The sequence below is a fragment of the Penaeus japonicus genome, unplaced genomic scaffold, assembly GCF_977035675.1.
Source record: "Penaeus japonicus unplaced genomic scaffold, GWHDUDI00000001_assembly GWHDUDI00000033, whole genome shotgun sequence".
Lineage (NCBI taxonomy): Eukaryota > Metazoa > Arthropoda > Malacostraca > Decapoda > Penaeidae > Penaeus > Penaeus japonicus.
Window position 1 is genome coordinate 6,223,062 of NW_028234435.1, and position 17,500 is coordinate 6,240,561.

The window sequence follows — 17,500 nt, forward strand, 5'->3', positions numbered from 1 at the left end:
AATGGATATCAATCCTTGTATCCATAATTTTAATCGAATATGTATTTTGTGATCACAAAAAATAAATAAAAAGGATAGAAATAAGGTGAGCAAACCAGTCCATTTGGCAAGATATAAAAACATTGCATGTTTTCCATACAGAGGTCGTGGTGCCGTTGGTAGCGCTTCTGCATTAGCCTGCGAAATCGAGCCCGTCTTTGAAGCCTCATTAGAAAAGCCCTTGTTTGACAAACAACTGTAAAGCATAAGGAGTAAACATACTAAATAAAATAACTAAAGAAAACTAAGTGGAAACATTCGATAAAATGTATTTAAATCCTTGCAAAATATTGAACATTACAAGATAATGAGTCTTCTATATAATTTTTACTCAAATTGAACTAAATAAGTGAACTTTTCAAAAAGACACCCAAAATATCTAAATAATCGGTTGCCTGTATTTAAAGGCTACTAATATGTATTATTTTTACATACAAGCCCCATTTGTTCTTCTGGTGGCAGAAAAAAATATAACAAGATTTGAATGATAATGGTAATGGTAAGACAGTAATAATAATAACATTAGTAAAGTTATAATAACAGCAGAAATACAAAAACTTTCAACTAAGCAGTCCATCCGACGGGATAATAAAAAATAAAATTTACTCTTTCGCCCTATGGATCGCTTCAACATTGCAAGTGATACGAAGCGAATTCGAAACCGACTTAGCTCTTGGGAAAATCATAAAGTGCTATTCCCACATACTCGTGTTTTACATTGTAATATAATTGATAAACGGTGAACTGGCGTTCGCCAAGTGATGCAATATGCAGCATACACATGCATAGTATTTGAAGAATAATATCAACTGATCAGGGTGATAAAGATGATTGTAGAGATAAAAAAAAACAATAATTGAAGATAATAATATTGATATACATGGTATTGGAAAAAAACAGCATTTTAATCGTCTAAATCACATCACACTTAATAATTGTAGAAATTATACATGCACACACACATATACATAACATGTATAACATACATATGTACATATATATATATATATATATATATATATATATATATATAACTTGAATACTTGTGAATTTGCATTTAGAGTCGTAAATTTCACACCAATATGTATTACGATGAAGCATCAAGGGTTTATCTTTCTCAGTCTAGATATTAGAAGAAAAAAATCTTACAATTTCATAGAGATTTGAATGTGAGATTTTAGCATCACGAACAATAATACAGTAATTCAGTTCTTCAGTGCTTCTTCTAAGATTTTATTTACCATTTCCCAGTCGATCTGCTCGTGGTTGAAACTTATATATGTAAGGCTGTTCCTTGCATTATTTACTTGTTTTTTATCTCTTTAAATTATCTGACGTGACTTCAACGATAATGCCCTTTGATTATGCTTATAGATTGATAATATGTTACTTACGTCCTCCCCCATAGATATTTCTCCCTTGCTGGGATTTGTAAAAATCTTCTTCAAAATCAAGAAGCATTTTTGCTTGATGCTTTCAACAATATATAAAATATCACAGTAAGAAGCTCATGCAGAGTCAGTTGGACTGTATAACATTTAACTCCTTTGTATCTCTACCCAATATCCAGAAGCACTATCGATCGCACCACAAACTCTACGGGGTGAAATGCGCATTGCTTTATTAGCTCGCCAATTGGACCATTATCCTAGCCTTTACTAACAACTGGGTCTGGTCTGAGTCTCTAGCTGTAGTTTAATTTGTTTATATTATTATTGCTTTACTTCGCCCTCAGACCACAAATAGTTATGCAATAAGAAAAAACATAAACATTTTAGGGTTAGTTGACTTCATTACATTAATTTTGTCAGTTATAGCTGCCATTACATATAGAGGGAGACAAAAATAAATTTACGCGGATATGACGTTATATGCACATTAAATAAAATTATCATACATAATTGTTGTTCATATTCTTTCTTGTAGTTTATAATAATGCTCTGTGATACCCTTTGCTTACGGGAGATAATACTAAAATATCGCACTTATTTACGATTGGAAGTTGGTCGTTTTATTAATGAATTTTACTTTCATGCTTTTCTACCATTACAACCATGATTATGATTATCATTACCCATATTGCTGTAGCCACATAATACTAATTGTCTACCTATCTATCTGCTTGCCAATATGTCAACCTATCTGTCTGTCTGTCTGTCTGTCTATCTATCTATCTATATATGTACATGTGCGTGTGTTTGTGCGTTGAAACACTTCCTAAAAAAAACTTGAAAAAAAAAAAAAATCAAATTTATTTTTTTTGCTTATCATGTTTATTGTTGCTGTTGTGTTTGTTGTAGTGTTGTGTTGTTATGTATTTGTGTTATAATTATTTTGGTTCTCAATCAGAATATATATAAATCTATAATATCTAATAGCCAAATATATCACTTAACGGAAGTTAAAATAAACACGATCTTCGGCTATGAGAATCTGTTGCTTGCGAGACATGTGTGCTTGCGGGAGCCACGGGGCCGACTGCGCCGTAGGCCCGACTGCTGAGAGAGTGCTTCGGCCCAATAGTGCGTAAATATAATTAACAAATAATTAAACTCATATTTGAAAGATTCTAAGTCGAAAAAAAAAAAAAAAAAAAAAAAAAAAAAAAAAATATATATATATATATATATTAATATATATATATATATATATATATATATATATATATATATATATGAGTAAATTGTAAAGTACCCACATTTGGTATTCTTGTATTTCACTGTAGACAGAAATATACCATGTGATTTATTAGTAGACATCGATAAAATACCACCTTTCGATAGGTTATTTACCGTAATTTTCCTAGGATACCTCATGCTCTCCCTACCCATCGGGTCTAATATTCGTTATTGCTGGGTTGCGTTGGCTAAATGCACTCTAGGATAACAATTTCAATGGATTTTATAACGCAGACCTATTCTAGAAAGTTGACGTTAACATCAATGCTACCATTATCAGTGCTATCATTATTATCATAGATACAATCCTCCCTGTATCAATGTGTGGCTAGCGTGTGCTTGTGTGGAATGCGGTCGATGCCTGCACGCTAGAACAGGATCTCTCGTTCATGTGGTATCGCTGAATTTTCCTGATTCATTCCGTGTAATTACAAAGTGCGAGTCATTGATGATTACTGAGAGGTCACCTTTTTAGCACAGGATCTAACATGATACCAACATTTCAGCCTACAATTAGTCATGTCAGTTTTCGTTACATAAGCCCGGCAAAAACAACCTTACCCTCGAAGTTGCCGCGCTTGCATGGAGAATTTCGTAAAGGAGGGAGAAAGAAGAAATAACAATAAAAACACAAAATTGATAGAAACTACACATACATCCACCACCGACAAGAATACAAGTATATACTCCCGACCCAAAAAAGCAAGATAACCCCTTAACTAAGTGAAGAAAGCCAATCAAAACATGAAAGGGCTCGGCTCGGCTTCGCGGGAAAGCTGCGTTTCGTAACCTCGGAACTCCAATACATAACACGCGTGAGGAGAGAGTGGACGTGCCGAGCTTACTCTTGTGTTTTAGACTGGAAACCTTATTTTGATTGCTTGACATCTCTTGGCTTTGGAGGAGGTGAGTGTACTGTGATGTCTCTGTGGGGCGTGGTGGTTTTTGGAACTGTTTCTGGGGTTGCATTGGCGTTTATTGGTATTAATAAAGACATGCGTGTCCATTCACGTTCCGAGTCGGGAGGGAGATGGACTCTCTGAGGTCGGATTTCTCGGAGAATTCAAAGAACTTTATGCACCCCGAGGCTTTTCTGACGTAGGAATTGATATATGCATTTGAGTCCCGAGTCGCGTATGTTTTCATCAGTTTGGCATTATCATTATGTTGCAAAAGCATCTAGGTCGAAGTCTGAATTTTCCTTGGCATTGGTGTTAATGGCATGAATTCTTTTAGATGTTAACTTATTTCTTTAAACTGTTGTGATTAATACATTTAGAAGTGCCTTAGCTTTCAGTCTTGAATACATTCTGAAAAGTCTACAAATAAGTTGTACAAGAATGTATTTGAGTGTACCTGGGCATTTATTTTATTATTAAGTGTAATCTTATTCCTTTGTTCCTGTTTGATGTATCACTTTGATTTTCATTTAATGAATTGCCTTTGCAGACACTGAGAATGCCCAGAGTAGGATCATCAGCCCCAACCAAGGTTAGTGTTTTAGTGTGTTTAGGCCTCCTTCGCTATAATTAGGCCTCCTTCACTATAATTTTTATAATGTTCACATTAGTGGCAGAGGAACTGTGGGGGATATGTCCCCCCCCCATTTTAGGATGGGGGGGGACAAAATGCCCCCCATTTTGAAAAATTAGATTTGGTGGTCTATTGTGAAAAATTAGTAAATGGTGTTTATCTGGTGTCTAGTGCTCCCCCATAATCAGCTGTTCCCCCCCTAGGCAGTCACCCCAACCTGCACCAGAAAGAACAACCCCCCCCCCCACCCATTTGTGACAGGATGGCCAATATCAAGGGTATACACAAATCCTGCAACATCATGATTATGAAATTGCAAGAGGCACCAGCAAAAATATCATCCTAACCCCCATCATTGACTATACAACACTTAAAATCACCCAGCAGCCTCAGGCAGCCTCTTTCCCCCTTACAGGTTAGTGAACACCAGATAGGGTCCCTCGCTTAGTCCTGCCTTATATACAAGGAGGAAGTTTGTTTTCCTGGAATGGGGCTTGGGGGCAGCAGCAATTGCAGTACATTCATGGCATATGTGATATTATGTACTATTTCAGTGCATATTATGTATTATTATATATATTTGCTCCCACAATATCCCAAGTTTACTTCATACCCTCCCCTGCTATCAGGGCCCAGATTGTGGGGCAAAGGGGTGAATCGCTGGTTGTGTCCACTAAGCACGAGTTGTAGAGAGTGAGAGTAGAACCTTTGGTACGTTTATCATGATAGTAGTGCTGCACTAATCTGGAAAAGATAACCATTTTTCTTGGTTGATTATTTACAATAGGACCACATTAAGCGACACTTTAGCCTCTACTCTTTGTGCAAGGTCATCAAACCTCCGCCATGGTTAGTCTGTCATGATGGAGTTTGGACAGATTCCTTATTTTGATAATAAATTGCCTGGAAGTTTTAGAAGCTTTTTTGCTGGTATAGCCCCGGTGCAAGTTTGTTCATTCTTGCTGGAGTGCAGAATGAAGAGACTTTGAAGTTATTGACATGTAGATCCACAGACTTGGTTGACGTGACTGTGGGCTTACTTTAATTTCTTTTTAATTTCCTAACAGTTAGTGTTCTCTTTATTAGAGAACAGGTGTTCTAAATGATCTTATTGTAAATTATTACTATTTCTTATTACTCAGTATTTTTCAGTTAGAAAGGCAAGGACTCGATGCTTAACCCAATCCCAACGGGCCCGGCGAGAAGTGGCAACCCCCTACGCCGGGCCCATGCAATATTGCATCGGGAACGTCACACTGGTGTGTCGCCCCGTGATCAGGCATTTAGCCGTGACACACCGTCATCATTGGCTTAATTACTATAAACCTTGATTCATCATCATGACATCTTTTGATGTCTATGCTTGCTTGAATTCTAAAAGAGAGTGAAAGTTACAAGGGAAAGTATCTAATTTTGAAGGGCATTGTAAACTTCATAAAGCATCCCAAAATAAGCAACATAAAGCTATCTTTGTTTGCTTGTTGCTGAAAGACAAAGATTAAAGGAACTACTTCAAAAAATATATTTCTATATTAGATAGCTTCATTATTTCAATTTGTTCTAATAGATGGGTATTTTAATTTGTTTGGGAAATATAAAAGATGAAGTGTCTCTGATTATATTAATTTACCAATTCTGTTTTCTCTTTTCTTAAAAAGCTGTGTTGTCATTAACAAAAAATTATACCAATAATTGATGTAATTCTCCTTTCAGAGAAGCAAGAGGCTGTTAGAGGATATAAGTAACACTGTTGAGGTATCCAGGACGACAAGCATGAAGAAACCATCCTTGAAGAAGGTAAAGAGAACAAGTTATTTGAATATTTTTATTTTAAAAAAATATTTCCATTACTCTTAAAGGAAGACGGTGCTTGTACCTGTAATTGGCACCTGGGCAAGGGAAAGGCGGCGGAGGTTGAGAATGAGAGATTAGTAATCTTGTATGATAGGGAAGCATAGGGAAGGGGATAACATGGCAGTGGGCAAGGTTGAGGTAGAAAATATGCAAGAAGCTGTCATACTAGTATTGTGTGGCATCTTACCCAAACTATTTTATTCAAAACTCAACCAAACCAGTACACAATACCCCCCCCCCCCAGCTTACTTGCTTTGTCTACTAATAGGTGATTAGGCAAAGGTATTAATGTGTGTGAGTGTCAGTGTGTGGGCTTTACTAGTTTTTAGTATTTCTAGTAGTAGTAGTATAATGGCTGTCACCTGTTACTTCCAAACTCTTTGAGTTGTGTATATCTTTTAATTTCATTTTGTTGGTAACCTTCTATGGTTGCAGGGGGGAAAACCTAAAGAGAAGTCATTGCAATGCATGTTATAAGAGCATTATGGATGAGACCTCACCTGACTGGAGGAGAAATGGAAATAAGGGTGCGTGCAAGCCAATCATATGACAAGACAAATACATCCTCATTTTCTACTTTTAAAAAATTGAAACGCATCCATTCTAACAAACACAGTCACATACATGTCCACACTCTGAACTCTGGGCAAGATTATAACTAAGGACTCATTGTGCAGCAGCATTGATGGGTAGCAGGGATTCACTAGTTTTGAAACAAAAATATGGGAACATAGTAATATATATTAGTGTTTAGTGGTATAATGATAGAAAATGCTATATTTGGACCTCTGTCTCATGGTAATTTTTCATATAAAAAGTCTTTACTTTTTTATTAAGGCAAAGAGCACTTGACAGGTTAGTGATGAAGGTTGATAGGTAGGTAATTATAATGATGTCATAATTGACAGGTTAGTGATGATAGTTATTTAACCCATTCACGGCAGGGGCATTCCAGCCTTGCATGTCACAATGCCGGGGCTCTCGAACGCATAGACCTAAATCAGTTAAATAAACGACGCCATATCGCGTCCCCAGCGAACGGGCCTAGAATGCGCGGTACAATAGTATACCACCCGTCACGAGAGGGTTAATCTTGTCTGACCAATCATAAACTCAGGAATCCTTTTTTCCAAATATATTAATGGATGATGTCCTTCCCCAAGCCAGAGTATTGTCTAGGAGAGGTTTGTGGCACAAGGAGACATCTATCTCCTTTTTGAAATTCAGTCTCCTCCCACGGGGATATTGGGCCAGCACCACCCAATGGGCCACACTATAAACCCAGAGAACTTGTTTTGGGAAATTCAGAATCTGAAGACTGAAATGTGTTAATAGATCTTATTGTTTTCTGCCATTCATCACCAACTTCATTTGTGCATCTTTGCCCTGTTGAAAAAAATATATAAATATACTTTATAGGTTACAAGCATCAAGTATTTTTTATTATTCCATTCATTTGGAGTTCTCAAACAACAAAGTAGGAAAGTAGATGGCATGTTATAATAGTTATTTATTGGAAGATATGTTACTGCTGTAGCTTATCATTGATATCATTTATAGACATAATAATGGGGTGGTTTTGGCTCTGCCTGGACATTTTGCTGAGGTGTTGGAAAATCATAAGCCTAACATATGCTGAGCCTGATCACCCAGTGAGATAGCCGGACAACGCCATGATGTGGAGTGTACGTCACTAGTGGGAAAACAAGCCAAGCCAAGACTTGAATGTCATGTCATTTGTTGTTAAGAGGTTAGGAACTTGGTATTGCTATCTCTTTCTTGTGGACTCATTCCATATCTGACAGTAAAATACCAGGAAGGTTTACAAACTTGAAAAGCCAAAATATGTGGGGGTAGAGGTTGGTTGACTTTTGTCAGAGTAAAAGAGCTTGACACATCATTGCATGATAATGTAGACTTGCAACTTGCAGATGTGTTAAGAAAATTATTTTTATCACCAATAGCATTGTTTTATGTTTTGTTCATGACCATTCTATTAGTTTAATTATGTTTCTGCAAAGTCCTACTTTGTGTTTGTGTGTTTATATTTATATATATTTATTTATTTATTTATTTATTTATGTATATACACTTACATTGAAGTATATTTGATACTTTTCCACCTATAGATTTTATGTGGAAATGAGGAATCATTGAGACAACAGAACAGAAAAGTTTTTGAAAGCTAATGCAAGCATAGTGATGAAAAAATAGTTTGTGATCCTGATAATGTTAATACAAAATGATAATTGGAAAACAAAAGATACAATAGGCAAATTGAAAAAGATGCCATTTTCTTTTTATATTTATACTCTACTTTCTTACCATATAAGACAAGACAAGTCATGGGAATACTATGGTTTCCAGGCCTTCATTCCTCTAGCAAGGAATAATGAACTTCATGAGAGTGTATGCAGTCAAGTTAAGACTACATAGAAGTACCACAAATATTCTGTCCTTTTATCCCCTAACTCCCTGATGGTTCCCACTACTGACACATGGAATTGTAGCATCAATCCCAAAGTCAGCTGAAAGCTTATTCTTTCACACTTGTGAATGGAGATCACAGGAACGCATATGAAAGGCTAAGAACTAGCAGCCACTTGATTATAGTAAGCCCATCGTTCAGACCATGCAATGGTTTAGGCACCCTATCTTTATCCCATTTGTGCCAGATGACGTGCTGACACGTTCCGTGGCTTTTGCGTCAGATGCCGGCAACGAGATATTTGGTCAAGGCCGGTGCCCGGGGTAAGCGAGCGGACAGCCCAGGCTCGCAGCTAGTGTGCCTGAGAATCCCGAGCCGCTAGGCTTATACATTCAAAAACCCCAGCATTGCAACCATTCAGTGCCGGAACAGCCCCGACATGAATGGGTTAAGGGATTAAACTAGTTAATACTGAAAAAGAAAATGTCAAATTCAATGTTTTTTTTTTTTTTTTTTTTTTTTTTTTTTTTTTTTTCGTCTTCTTCATCTTCCTCCATCTCTTCTTTCTTACATCCTTCTTTTCTCTCTTCATTTACTGCTCATTTTATGTTCATATCAAAACTCCTCAGGAATGGAATACCAAATCACACCCATATACATTATGAATGAGGTGCATTGATAGAAATTTTCATATGACATTGGCTGGGCTGTTGTAAATTAGAATTAGGGTCTCTCTTAAGCTATCATATAAGAATAATTGTGTTAGGGTGTTTGGGTTTAAGTTTAAAATTAGCTTAGGTAAAGTTGCTATGAATATTACCATCTCGCTTCATAATTTTTTTAGCATTGAATTATTATTATTATTTAACCCATTGTCAACGGGTGTCAGGACATATATGATGCAAGAGCTTTGGCCTGACATTGAGCATCATGACGTACATGACGTTCAGGGATTTTGGATTACTGTGCTATTTTATTGTTCTACGTGTGATGAGTGAGTGAGGATGACAATTGCAGTCATAAATACTATAATTACCATGATATTGAGCAAACCTAACATCCAAAACCTAGATGGCACCACTTTCTTCTACCACCAGTAGGAGAGAGAGCCTTGAATGGCACCCATCCACAGTCTTTAACAAGCACTATCTTTATAGAGCAGTGGCACACAGTAAGTTACTGACCTCTTGCTCTAAAGTACCGCTGATGAAGGATGTGCAGGCAGAACGAGTAGAGGAAGGTAACTCAAACCATGCCCAGTGTCTGAAATGTCCTTCTGTGCCAATAGGGGTGCCTTTCACTGTGGCACTCACGGTTATAAGCACAGGTTTCCTTCCTCTTTGCTACCTCTTCATGTTATTTTCATTGTAGATGGTTATATGTTTCGTGTTCGTTCATGACAGTACACATATTTGAAAAAATAAAGTCGCTTTTTGTCCTTCCATAAAACAGCAATACTTGTATCACACTGGGATAAAGAAAATAATGAGCTCATATGGACCCTGAACTACAATATTAGTAAACTGCAGCATTGATAGAGCATGTCATCTGACACATATAAGCCTCTAAACACAAAAAATATAACACAAAAATGGTTCTAGTTTTACAATGAATGACTGAAAGAGAGTGGGAAAAGTCAAAGTATGTTGTGTTAACCCAATCCCGAGCCTTGCTCTGAATATATATCCCTCCATCATTTAGCCGTGTCACACGGGTGTGACGCACCGTCATCATAGGGTTAAGCTGCCTCGTTCTGAAATATAACCCATCCTGGAGACTGAACACAAAGGGTTAAACCAAAACTTTCAGCTAAAAAATTTTCAAATCATTAACACTTTTTGATGTACATCTTATTTATATATAAATTTCCAGAATTTAATGTTGTCTGAGGATGAGGAGACCAGTGAACCAATGTCTAAACGTTCAAGGACTGAAAGAACATCATCCAGATCAAAGAAAAAGGTAGACATCAAGAAGGAAGAATTATCAGATGAGGAACCAGAAGTAAAACCCACAAGGAGGACCAAGAGAGCAGCCATTCTCAAGATGAAGGAAGAACCAGTTTCAGATGAGGAGGAGGAGGAAGAGGAGTATGCCACCAGTGAGGAGGAGGATGTGAAACCTCAAGCCAAGGACATAAAAGTTAAGGTTTGTAAAAAAAAAATAATAATAATAATAGTAATTTTTTGAGAGGGGATTATGACCCCATTTTAACCCAATGTGAAATTTGGCAAAATGATGACTAGATCCACCCCCAAGAAACTTCATAAAAATAAAAGATGATGAATTTATCTTATTAGGCTTTAATGCCAATCTTTTCATCTTCTGAAACCGATTTTTCATAAAAATATGTGTATAGTGATATGATAGTTAAGTATTCAAATTATAACTATTGATGTTATCATTATTAACCTCATATATCTGTTGACTTTCTTTGTCTGAATTGCCTTGTCCTAAGCCAGAGCACTGACTTAAATGTTTTGTTGGCACTGGGAAATATGAACTAATTTCTGTCTTCTTTCATGGGGACAGTAGGCCAACACTACAATCTCATTTCAGTATTAATTATGACATCCTTCTGTGGGAAAACTGTATTAAAAGTGTTAATACACAGAAAATAAAATTACTCCTTCGTTATATAACAGGAATCAGAGTCTGAAGAAGAGGAAGATGCTCCACCTGTTAAACTCTCAGATTATGAGCTAATGGTACAGAAGAACATCGAAGAACGGCAGAAGTTTTTAGCTTCACTCAAGATATTTGAGGCTAAAGGAGAACTTGAAGAGTTAGCCCCACAACCTGCTGCCAAGAAAGCAACAAGCAGAGGAATTACTCGTATTAAGGAACCCCCACAACCGTAAGTGAAAATCTTTGATTTAGCACAGCTCTTGTCAAATATTACATTTAATAACAATGATCTCTTTAATCCACATGTTACTTTGACACTTTCACAATAGTAAGTGAAAATACTTTATTTGGGACAGGTTTTGTCAAATATATTTTATTAACAATGATCTCTTTAATCCACATGTTACATTGACACTTTCAGGACAGAGCGTCGGAGGAGTCTAAGGCAGCAGAAAATGACCCCAGATGGAGCAGATTTGCCTCTGCCTTCTGAAAGGGAGATTGCCAAGGGTTTGGCAGAATCAGCAGTTGAGAGCAATCCTCGGCCTCCTCCCGGTAAGTTTGGTTTGCCTTACATGTACCTTTCTTCTTTTTACATTGTAATTTCTTTAGACAATATATTGCTTTCAGCTTGTTTAGAATTAAGATGCAAAAATTAGTGATTGTGTGTTTGGGCATTTTGAGCAAGTCTCATTGTTGCCCATGGCCTTTTTCTCTTTTCTTTTCTATGTCTTTCTGCTTCCTAGAAAGTATTTTGATCATTATGTGTAAAAGCTTTCAGTGAGCTATTTTTTCAGTAATTCCAGTTGTTGTTGTTGTTGTATTTCTTCGCTTTGATTTCCTTTGCTTTGCTTTGCTTTTTCTTCTGTTGAACATATTACTGTAAGTCGCTATAAAGGTGTTTATTTGATCTCTCAAGATGCATAGTTTAGTATGATCTCTCAATATGCAGTTGACAGTATTTCCTTTATTTGCTACAAGTAATGTAAGTTATTTATCTTTATAGTAATAACTTTGATACAGGGATGAATGTTATTCTAATTAAGATCAAGCAAAATTATGTAACTGTTTGCTTCTCATAGAACTTTTAGTTTCTTATTCTTAGTTTTTTAATTAATCCAACAGGACCAGGACCAATGATGGACTATTATAAAGCTCCAGGAAGAGAAGAGTTTGAGGAGTTCATGAAAGAGTTACACAGTATTAATATGGAAGGAGGAGGAGAGAGTGTCTGGTCTCAGGAAGGCCCAGGGTAAGGCTCTATTTACAACTGAAATCATCATGTGTAATTTCCCTTGATTTAAGTATTGTATTGAATGATTCCTAGCTTGCATCAGCTTATTTTATCAACTTTTTAAAACAGAATGGTAGGTTTGCTTATACTTGAAATTCTAGTCATAGACATTTCTATCTTTACTACTTACTACATTTGCTGTTATAGTGAAGAAAGTTTCATATCCTAATACACTTAGTATGAAGCTGGTTACCTTTTAACTAAGTCTCACAATAGAAAGAATCTCATTTGTGATATTATGTTTGTCAAAGTTCACATGTATAGATTGTTATTTTGTAGTGAATTACTTTTCCACTGTAAATTGTTGTCCACCTCTTCCATTATTTTAGTAATAAACTCACTGAATCATTACTATGATATAGATACTTTTCAGTCCAGTGATGTGAATCCTCTGATGGGGAAGTATATGCCAATAAATCCCAACTTGTGATTTTTCCTTTTTATATGAACATCTCATTCATCTTGATATTATCTATTCCAGTGTTATCAAGACATTAAAGAAGATGAAGATCACAGAATCTCGAGTTGCAAAGGTAGTCCCCAACAGGACTTTCTCTGTCCAGATCCACCCAACATTAGATAAGACTCTGGTCATGATTGGTGGGAAGTATGGAGAGCTTGGTAGGTATTGTATTTCATATTATATTTACTCTCAGTTTTTTTGTTTTTTTTTTGCATGTTTGTTTAGTAATTATTGATATTGGAGACTTCTGTAGCATATCTTCATAAAAGAAAGAAAAAGTGTAAAATATAAATATTTTTTCCCAATTTTCAAGTAAAACCAATCAACAGTAAATAAAAATATTCAAGAAATCATATGGTCTAACAAAAGTATAGATATAAAACATTGAAGTCTATATTCACACAGAAAAAAATGGAAGATTTTAAAGGGTAACAAGGTTTTTTGATGACCCATTGCTGCCTAATGATCTAGCTGGTCTTCACGGCAGGTGGTCTATGACACTAGCGGCACCGGCTAAAAATTAGAAGGATGGGGAAAGGGTTTTCTATGCCCTCCAGGTAGCACAGACTAGCTAAAACAATATTTTTACATAAATCCATCCAATGGGTTAAAATGCAGGTTTAGGCTGACTTTGGAACCCTGTAGCTCTAGAGCTAGCACTGTTACAGCCATAATACTTAATTACTGTGTGTGTGCTTCAACTGTGAGCAGATCCCGATGTCGCGTCATGTACGCATTGACTCCTGTCTTTTAGGCCTAATCGGTGCTGACATATATGTCATGACACCCGTATGCAATGGATTATGGAAGCAACATGTCTGAATTAAGCAATTAGAATGTACAAAGCTCTAAAACCAGTACAAGTTATATTTTGTCTTCTGAAGGTTATCATTGAAAGGTGATATTATTATTGCCACTTAACAAAATGTAAATATTTTCATTTTATTCCAAAGGACTGTGGGATGTACATCGTGAAGATTCAAGCAATGGTGCTCACTACTTCAACCCACACTCACGTCCAATCAATTGCCTCACTGTTGACCCTTGGAATTACCAAAATGTCTACACAACAAGTTATGATGGATCCTTGAGGAAAACAGATCTGACTTCAGGGATTGTCCAGCAGGTATGCTCCTAAATTTCTCTTCCATAACCTTGTGTTCTATACATTTAATTTACTTATACCTTTTATACCATATGTTGTGTTACTAATAAGAATTATTGTACAAATATTGATTTTCCTTTCATTTTGTTGGCAGAAAACCCACCATACTCAAAATAGATTTATTGAGATTTTTTCTTTCTTTCTTTCTTTCTTTCTTTCTTTCTTCTTCCATTTTTGATGTATAAAATATCAAATAAAGTCCTTTTGCACACTATCAAATAAAAATTAAAAGGAAATAATGTAGGATCAGATTAGTAATGTATTCATTCAAATAGCAGTAATTCAAAGATTAAGTTATGTTGATGTGGTCGATACAGTTTTCCATTTTTGTATGATACATACAACAAGTTTTATTAAAGGCATTTTAAATATCTTTACATCTAATAAAGTATTTCAACATTTTCATTTCAAGGTGTACAGCTATGTAGAAGAAGAAGCCTATAATGTGTATACTTCATGGCATGCACATAGAGATGAAAATACAGTCCTTGTTGGAGGCAGCCTTGGGGAATTGATTCAGGTTAGTAATAAGGATTTTTTTCATAGTGTTGGAAAAATATAACTTTTATGCCTTAACCCTTTTGGGATGGGTCGCATCTTAATCCGTTGCAGACTGGTGGCAACACGTACATGCCAAACAAGTTTTTTGCCAGACGACAGGTGGCATTATGTAGGTGCCAATAGTCGTTATGGTATATTTAACATTAGGGGGGAGTGGATCTCTGTGTTTCTCTATTGTAATAACTATTAAGTGACTGATGATGGCAATTGCAATTACAATTACTATAATTGTCATAGTGTTCACTGAAATAGCCATAGTGTAAAATCCCGAACTTAGATGGAACTACCCTTTCCTAGCACCAGCAGGAAAGAAAGCTTTGAAGAGTGCCCATCTCTGGTCTCTAGCAAGCACTATCTTCAGAGAGCAATGACACACAGCAAGATAATACTGGTGAAGCAACATGTGCTTGCATAATGAGAAGAGGAAGGTGAACCAGACCATGTGCAGCATCTAAAATATTTCTCTGTGCCAGTAAGGCTTCCTTGTTGTGTGGCACAGGTTTCCTTTCTCTCCCCCAACTCTTCACTTATTTTCATTAGGGATGGTTATTTCTTTCAAATTTGTTTATGAAAGTAACACAAGAAAATAATACAGTTGCTTTTTGTCCTCCCATGAAACTATAATAGTTCTATCACACTGAGTATAAAGATGATAATGACCTGATATTAGCCCATCACAACAATTTTAGTCTACAACAACATTGATAAACACTGTGAGATGGCACATATATGTCTCACAAGATAATAAAGCACAAAGAAAAGGACAGGCTCTAGGATTATATCGAGTCAATGAAGGGGAGTATGAAGAGTCCCGGTGCATTGAAATATACAGGCTGCGGTGGGTATCTTAAGATGTTCAATGTATTTTGTATTATTTGTTGTATGATATTTATGAGTATATTTGATATTATATCATTGCATTTGTTATCATTCTCTAGTTAACACAGCTAATGGAATAGATAGTTTGTTATTTAAACAAAAGGAAAAACACAGAGCGAACCCATCCCAGAGAGGTTAACGTATTTCTAGTTGAGTATAAATGCCAAAATATAGAGAGCAGAGTGTCATTTCAAGTCAGAATTTTTTTTGGACTATTATGCCAGGTCAGCTTCACTTTTAACCTCAATTTTACAACAGGTTGATGTCCGTGACAGTAACAGCAACCCAGTGGAGTACAAGGTACACAATGGTAAAACGGTCAAGTTGGTGGCAGTGCACCCAACACAGAATCATTATGTTGCAACTTCATCCAGAGATGGGTAAGGAGAGACAATCTTTTAATTATTAAGTTACAGGTTACTTGATATTGATGATGCACATTACTTTATTTATCAATGCTTTGAAGTAATTCTACTGTTGCTCTTATTTATCTTGTTATTTCATCTTAGTAGAGGTTTTGAATTATCTCCAGTTTATATGACCAGTACTGTTGTTGTTTTGTGTGTGCTTCAGAAATTCCTTATTGATTCATTTAGGTGTGTTTCCCTGTGGGACTTGAGAAAAATCCAGAAGAATAAGGCTGTTGCTGAATGCCCTCATGGCCGCAATGTTTCTGGTTTGGAGTTCTCACCAGTGACAGGTATATAGTGATTATGATATTCTTCAGTATTGTTCATATGTCTTACAAACTAATGAAAATGTGTATAAATCAACATTTTTTTGTTTTGAAGTTACATATCTAACTGCTTCATTGGTTGAGGCTGTGATATTAACCCAATGATGACGGTGTAACACCCGTGTGACACACCGTCGTGCTTGATGACGGTGTGACACACCGTCGTGCCTGATGACGGGGTGACACACCAGTGTGATGTCCCCGAGGCAATATTACTTAGTCCAGCTTAGGGGATTGCCAGTTCTCGCCAGGCCCGTCGGGATTGGGTTAAGATATTAAATTCAGTGCCCTCTTCTCTCCGTCCCAGTAATTCCCAGTGATGAGTCATTGACATATTTACTAGGACCAGGAACCTAGGTACATTGACAAGTCAGAAGTCTTTAGAGATTGATCAATAAAACTTTTTCTGAAGGTTACACCTCTTGAGTTCTATCCTCTTGATTTGCCTGCCCAATATCTCACCAAGTATCTGGGTTTCTTATTTTTAAGACCCCTTAAAAGTAAAGTAGAAAATAGAGTTAATTATTAGATATGCAGAATCATACTAAGATACTAGTAGGGCACAAAATGACAACTGTGGCTTCAATACAAGAGCTTTATGTCGTAAATGAAAAAGGATGCCAATTTGCCAATTAGTTTGTTTAATCATCGGTTGCATCAAAGCCTGTAACTAGTTCTTCTTTTCAGGAAATACCCTGATTTCAACTTGCTCAGACAACTACTTGAGGTTCATATCATGTGACCTGAGTACCTTAAAAGGTAAGTGATGAAGTGACACGTTTTACTTAAAAAAGAAAAAAAAATGTTTTTTATATGTTTAAAAAAAATATATTTTTATATGTTGAAATATCTGATGACACTAATAACATTAAGAATTACCCTTAAACCATAAAAGACAGAATCAGCTTCATATGCAAATACCCTACTAAATATTGTTAGTCTCAAGTTACTAATGACAAACTAACATTGTTTCTTTTCAGTCCAAAAGAAAATTCACCACAACAATCAAACAGGAAGATGGCTGACCACTTTTAAGGCCCGCTTCCTGCCAGGGAGGGAGGACCTGATAGTTGTGGGGTCCATGATGCAGCCAAGAAGGGTGGGTAGTGTCCTGCTTTCATATCTTGACAGCGTCAGCAGTCATTTTGTCTTAAGTTGTTTTGAGGTCTTCAAGGATTTCTTCTTCTTCTTCTTAATTTAACCCCAGAATACCAGGCTTCATACAAATTATCCTCTCCCTGT

General features: G+C 36.2%; 1 protein-coding gene across 1 annotated transcript in view; it reads left to right on the forward strand.

Moving 5' to 3' along the window:
• The first annotated feature begins 3,047 nt into the window (after positions 1 to 3,047).
• The window catches only part of LOC122257879 (WD repeat-containing protein 76), a 16,674-nt gene continuing 2,221 nt past the window's right edge, over positions 3,048 to 17,500 (forward strand). Inside the window, exons 1-14 of the mRNA XM_043023412.2 lie at positions 3,048 to 3,623; positions 4,167 to 4,208; positions 5,964 to 6,047; positions 10,405 to 10,680; positions 11,178 to 11,389; positions 11,582 to 11,715; positions 12,286 to 12,412; positions 12,936 to 13,075; positions 13,871 to 14,043; positions 14,495 to 14,602; positions 15,781 to 15,902; positions 16,119 to 16,222; positions 16,946 to 17,017; positions 17,239 to 17,357. Coding sequence (XP_042879346.2) covers positions 4,176 to 4,208; positions 5,964 to 6,047; positions 10,405 to 10,680; positions 11,178 to 11,389; positions 11,582 to 11,715; positions 12,286 to 12,412; positions 12,936 to 13,075; positions 13,871 to 14,043; positions 14,495 to 14,602; positions 15,781 to 15,902; positions 16,119 to 16,222; positions 16,946 to 17,017; positions 17,239 to 17,357 — 1,704 coding nt within the window. The 5' untranslated portion in view covers positions 3,048 to 3,623; positions 4,167 to 4,175. The remainder of the gene's footprint in view (positions 3,624 to 4,166; positions 4,209 to 5,963; positions 6,048 to 10,404; positions 10,681 to 11,177; positions 11,390 to 11,581; positions 11,716 to 12,285; positions 12,413 to 12,935; positions 13,076 to 13,870; positions 14,044 to 14,494; positions 14,603 to 15,780; positions 15,903 to 16,118; positions 16,223 to 16,945; positions 17,018 to 17,238; positions 17,358 to 17,500) is intronic.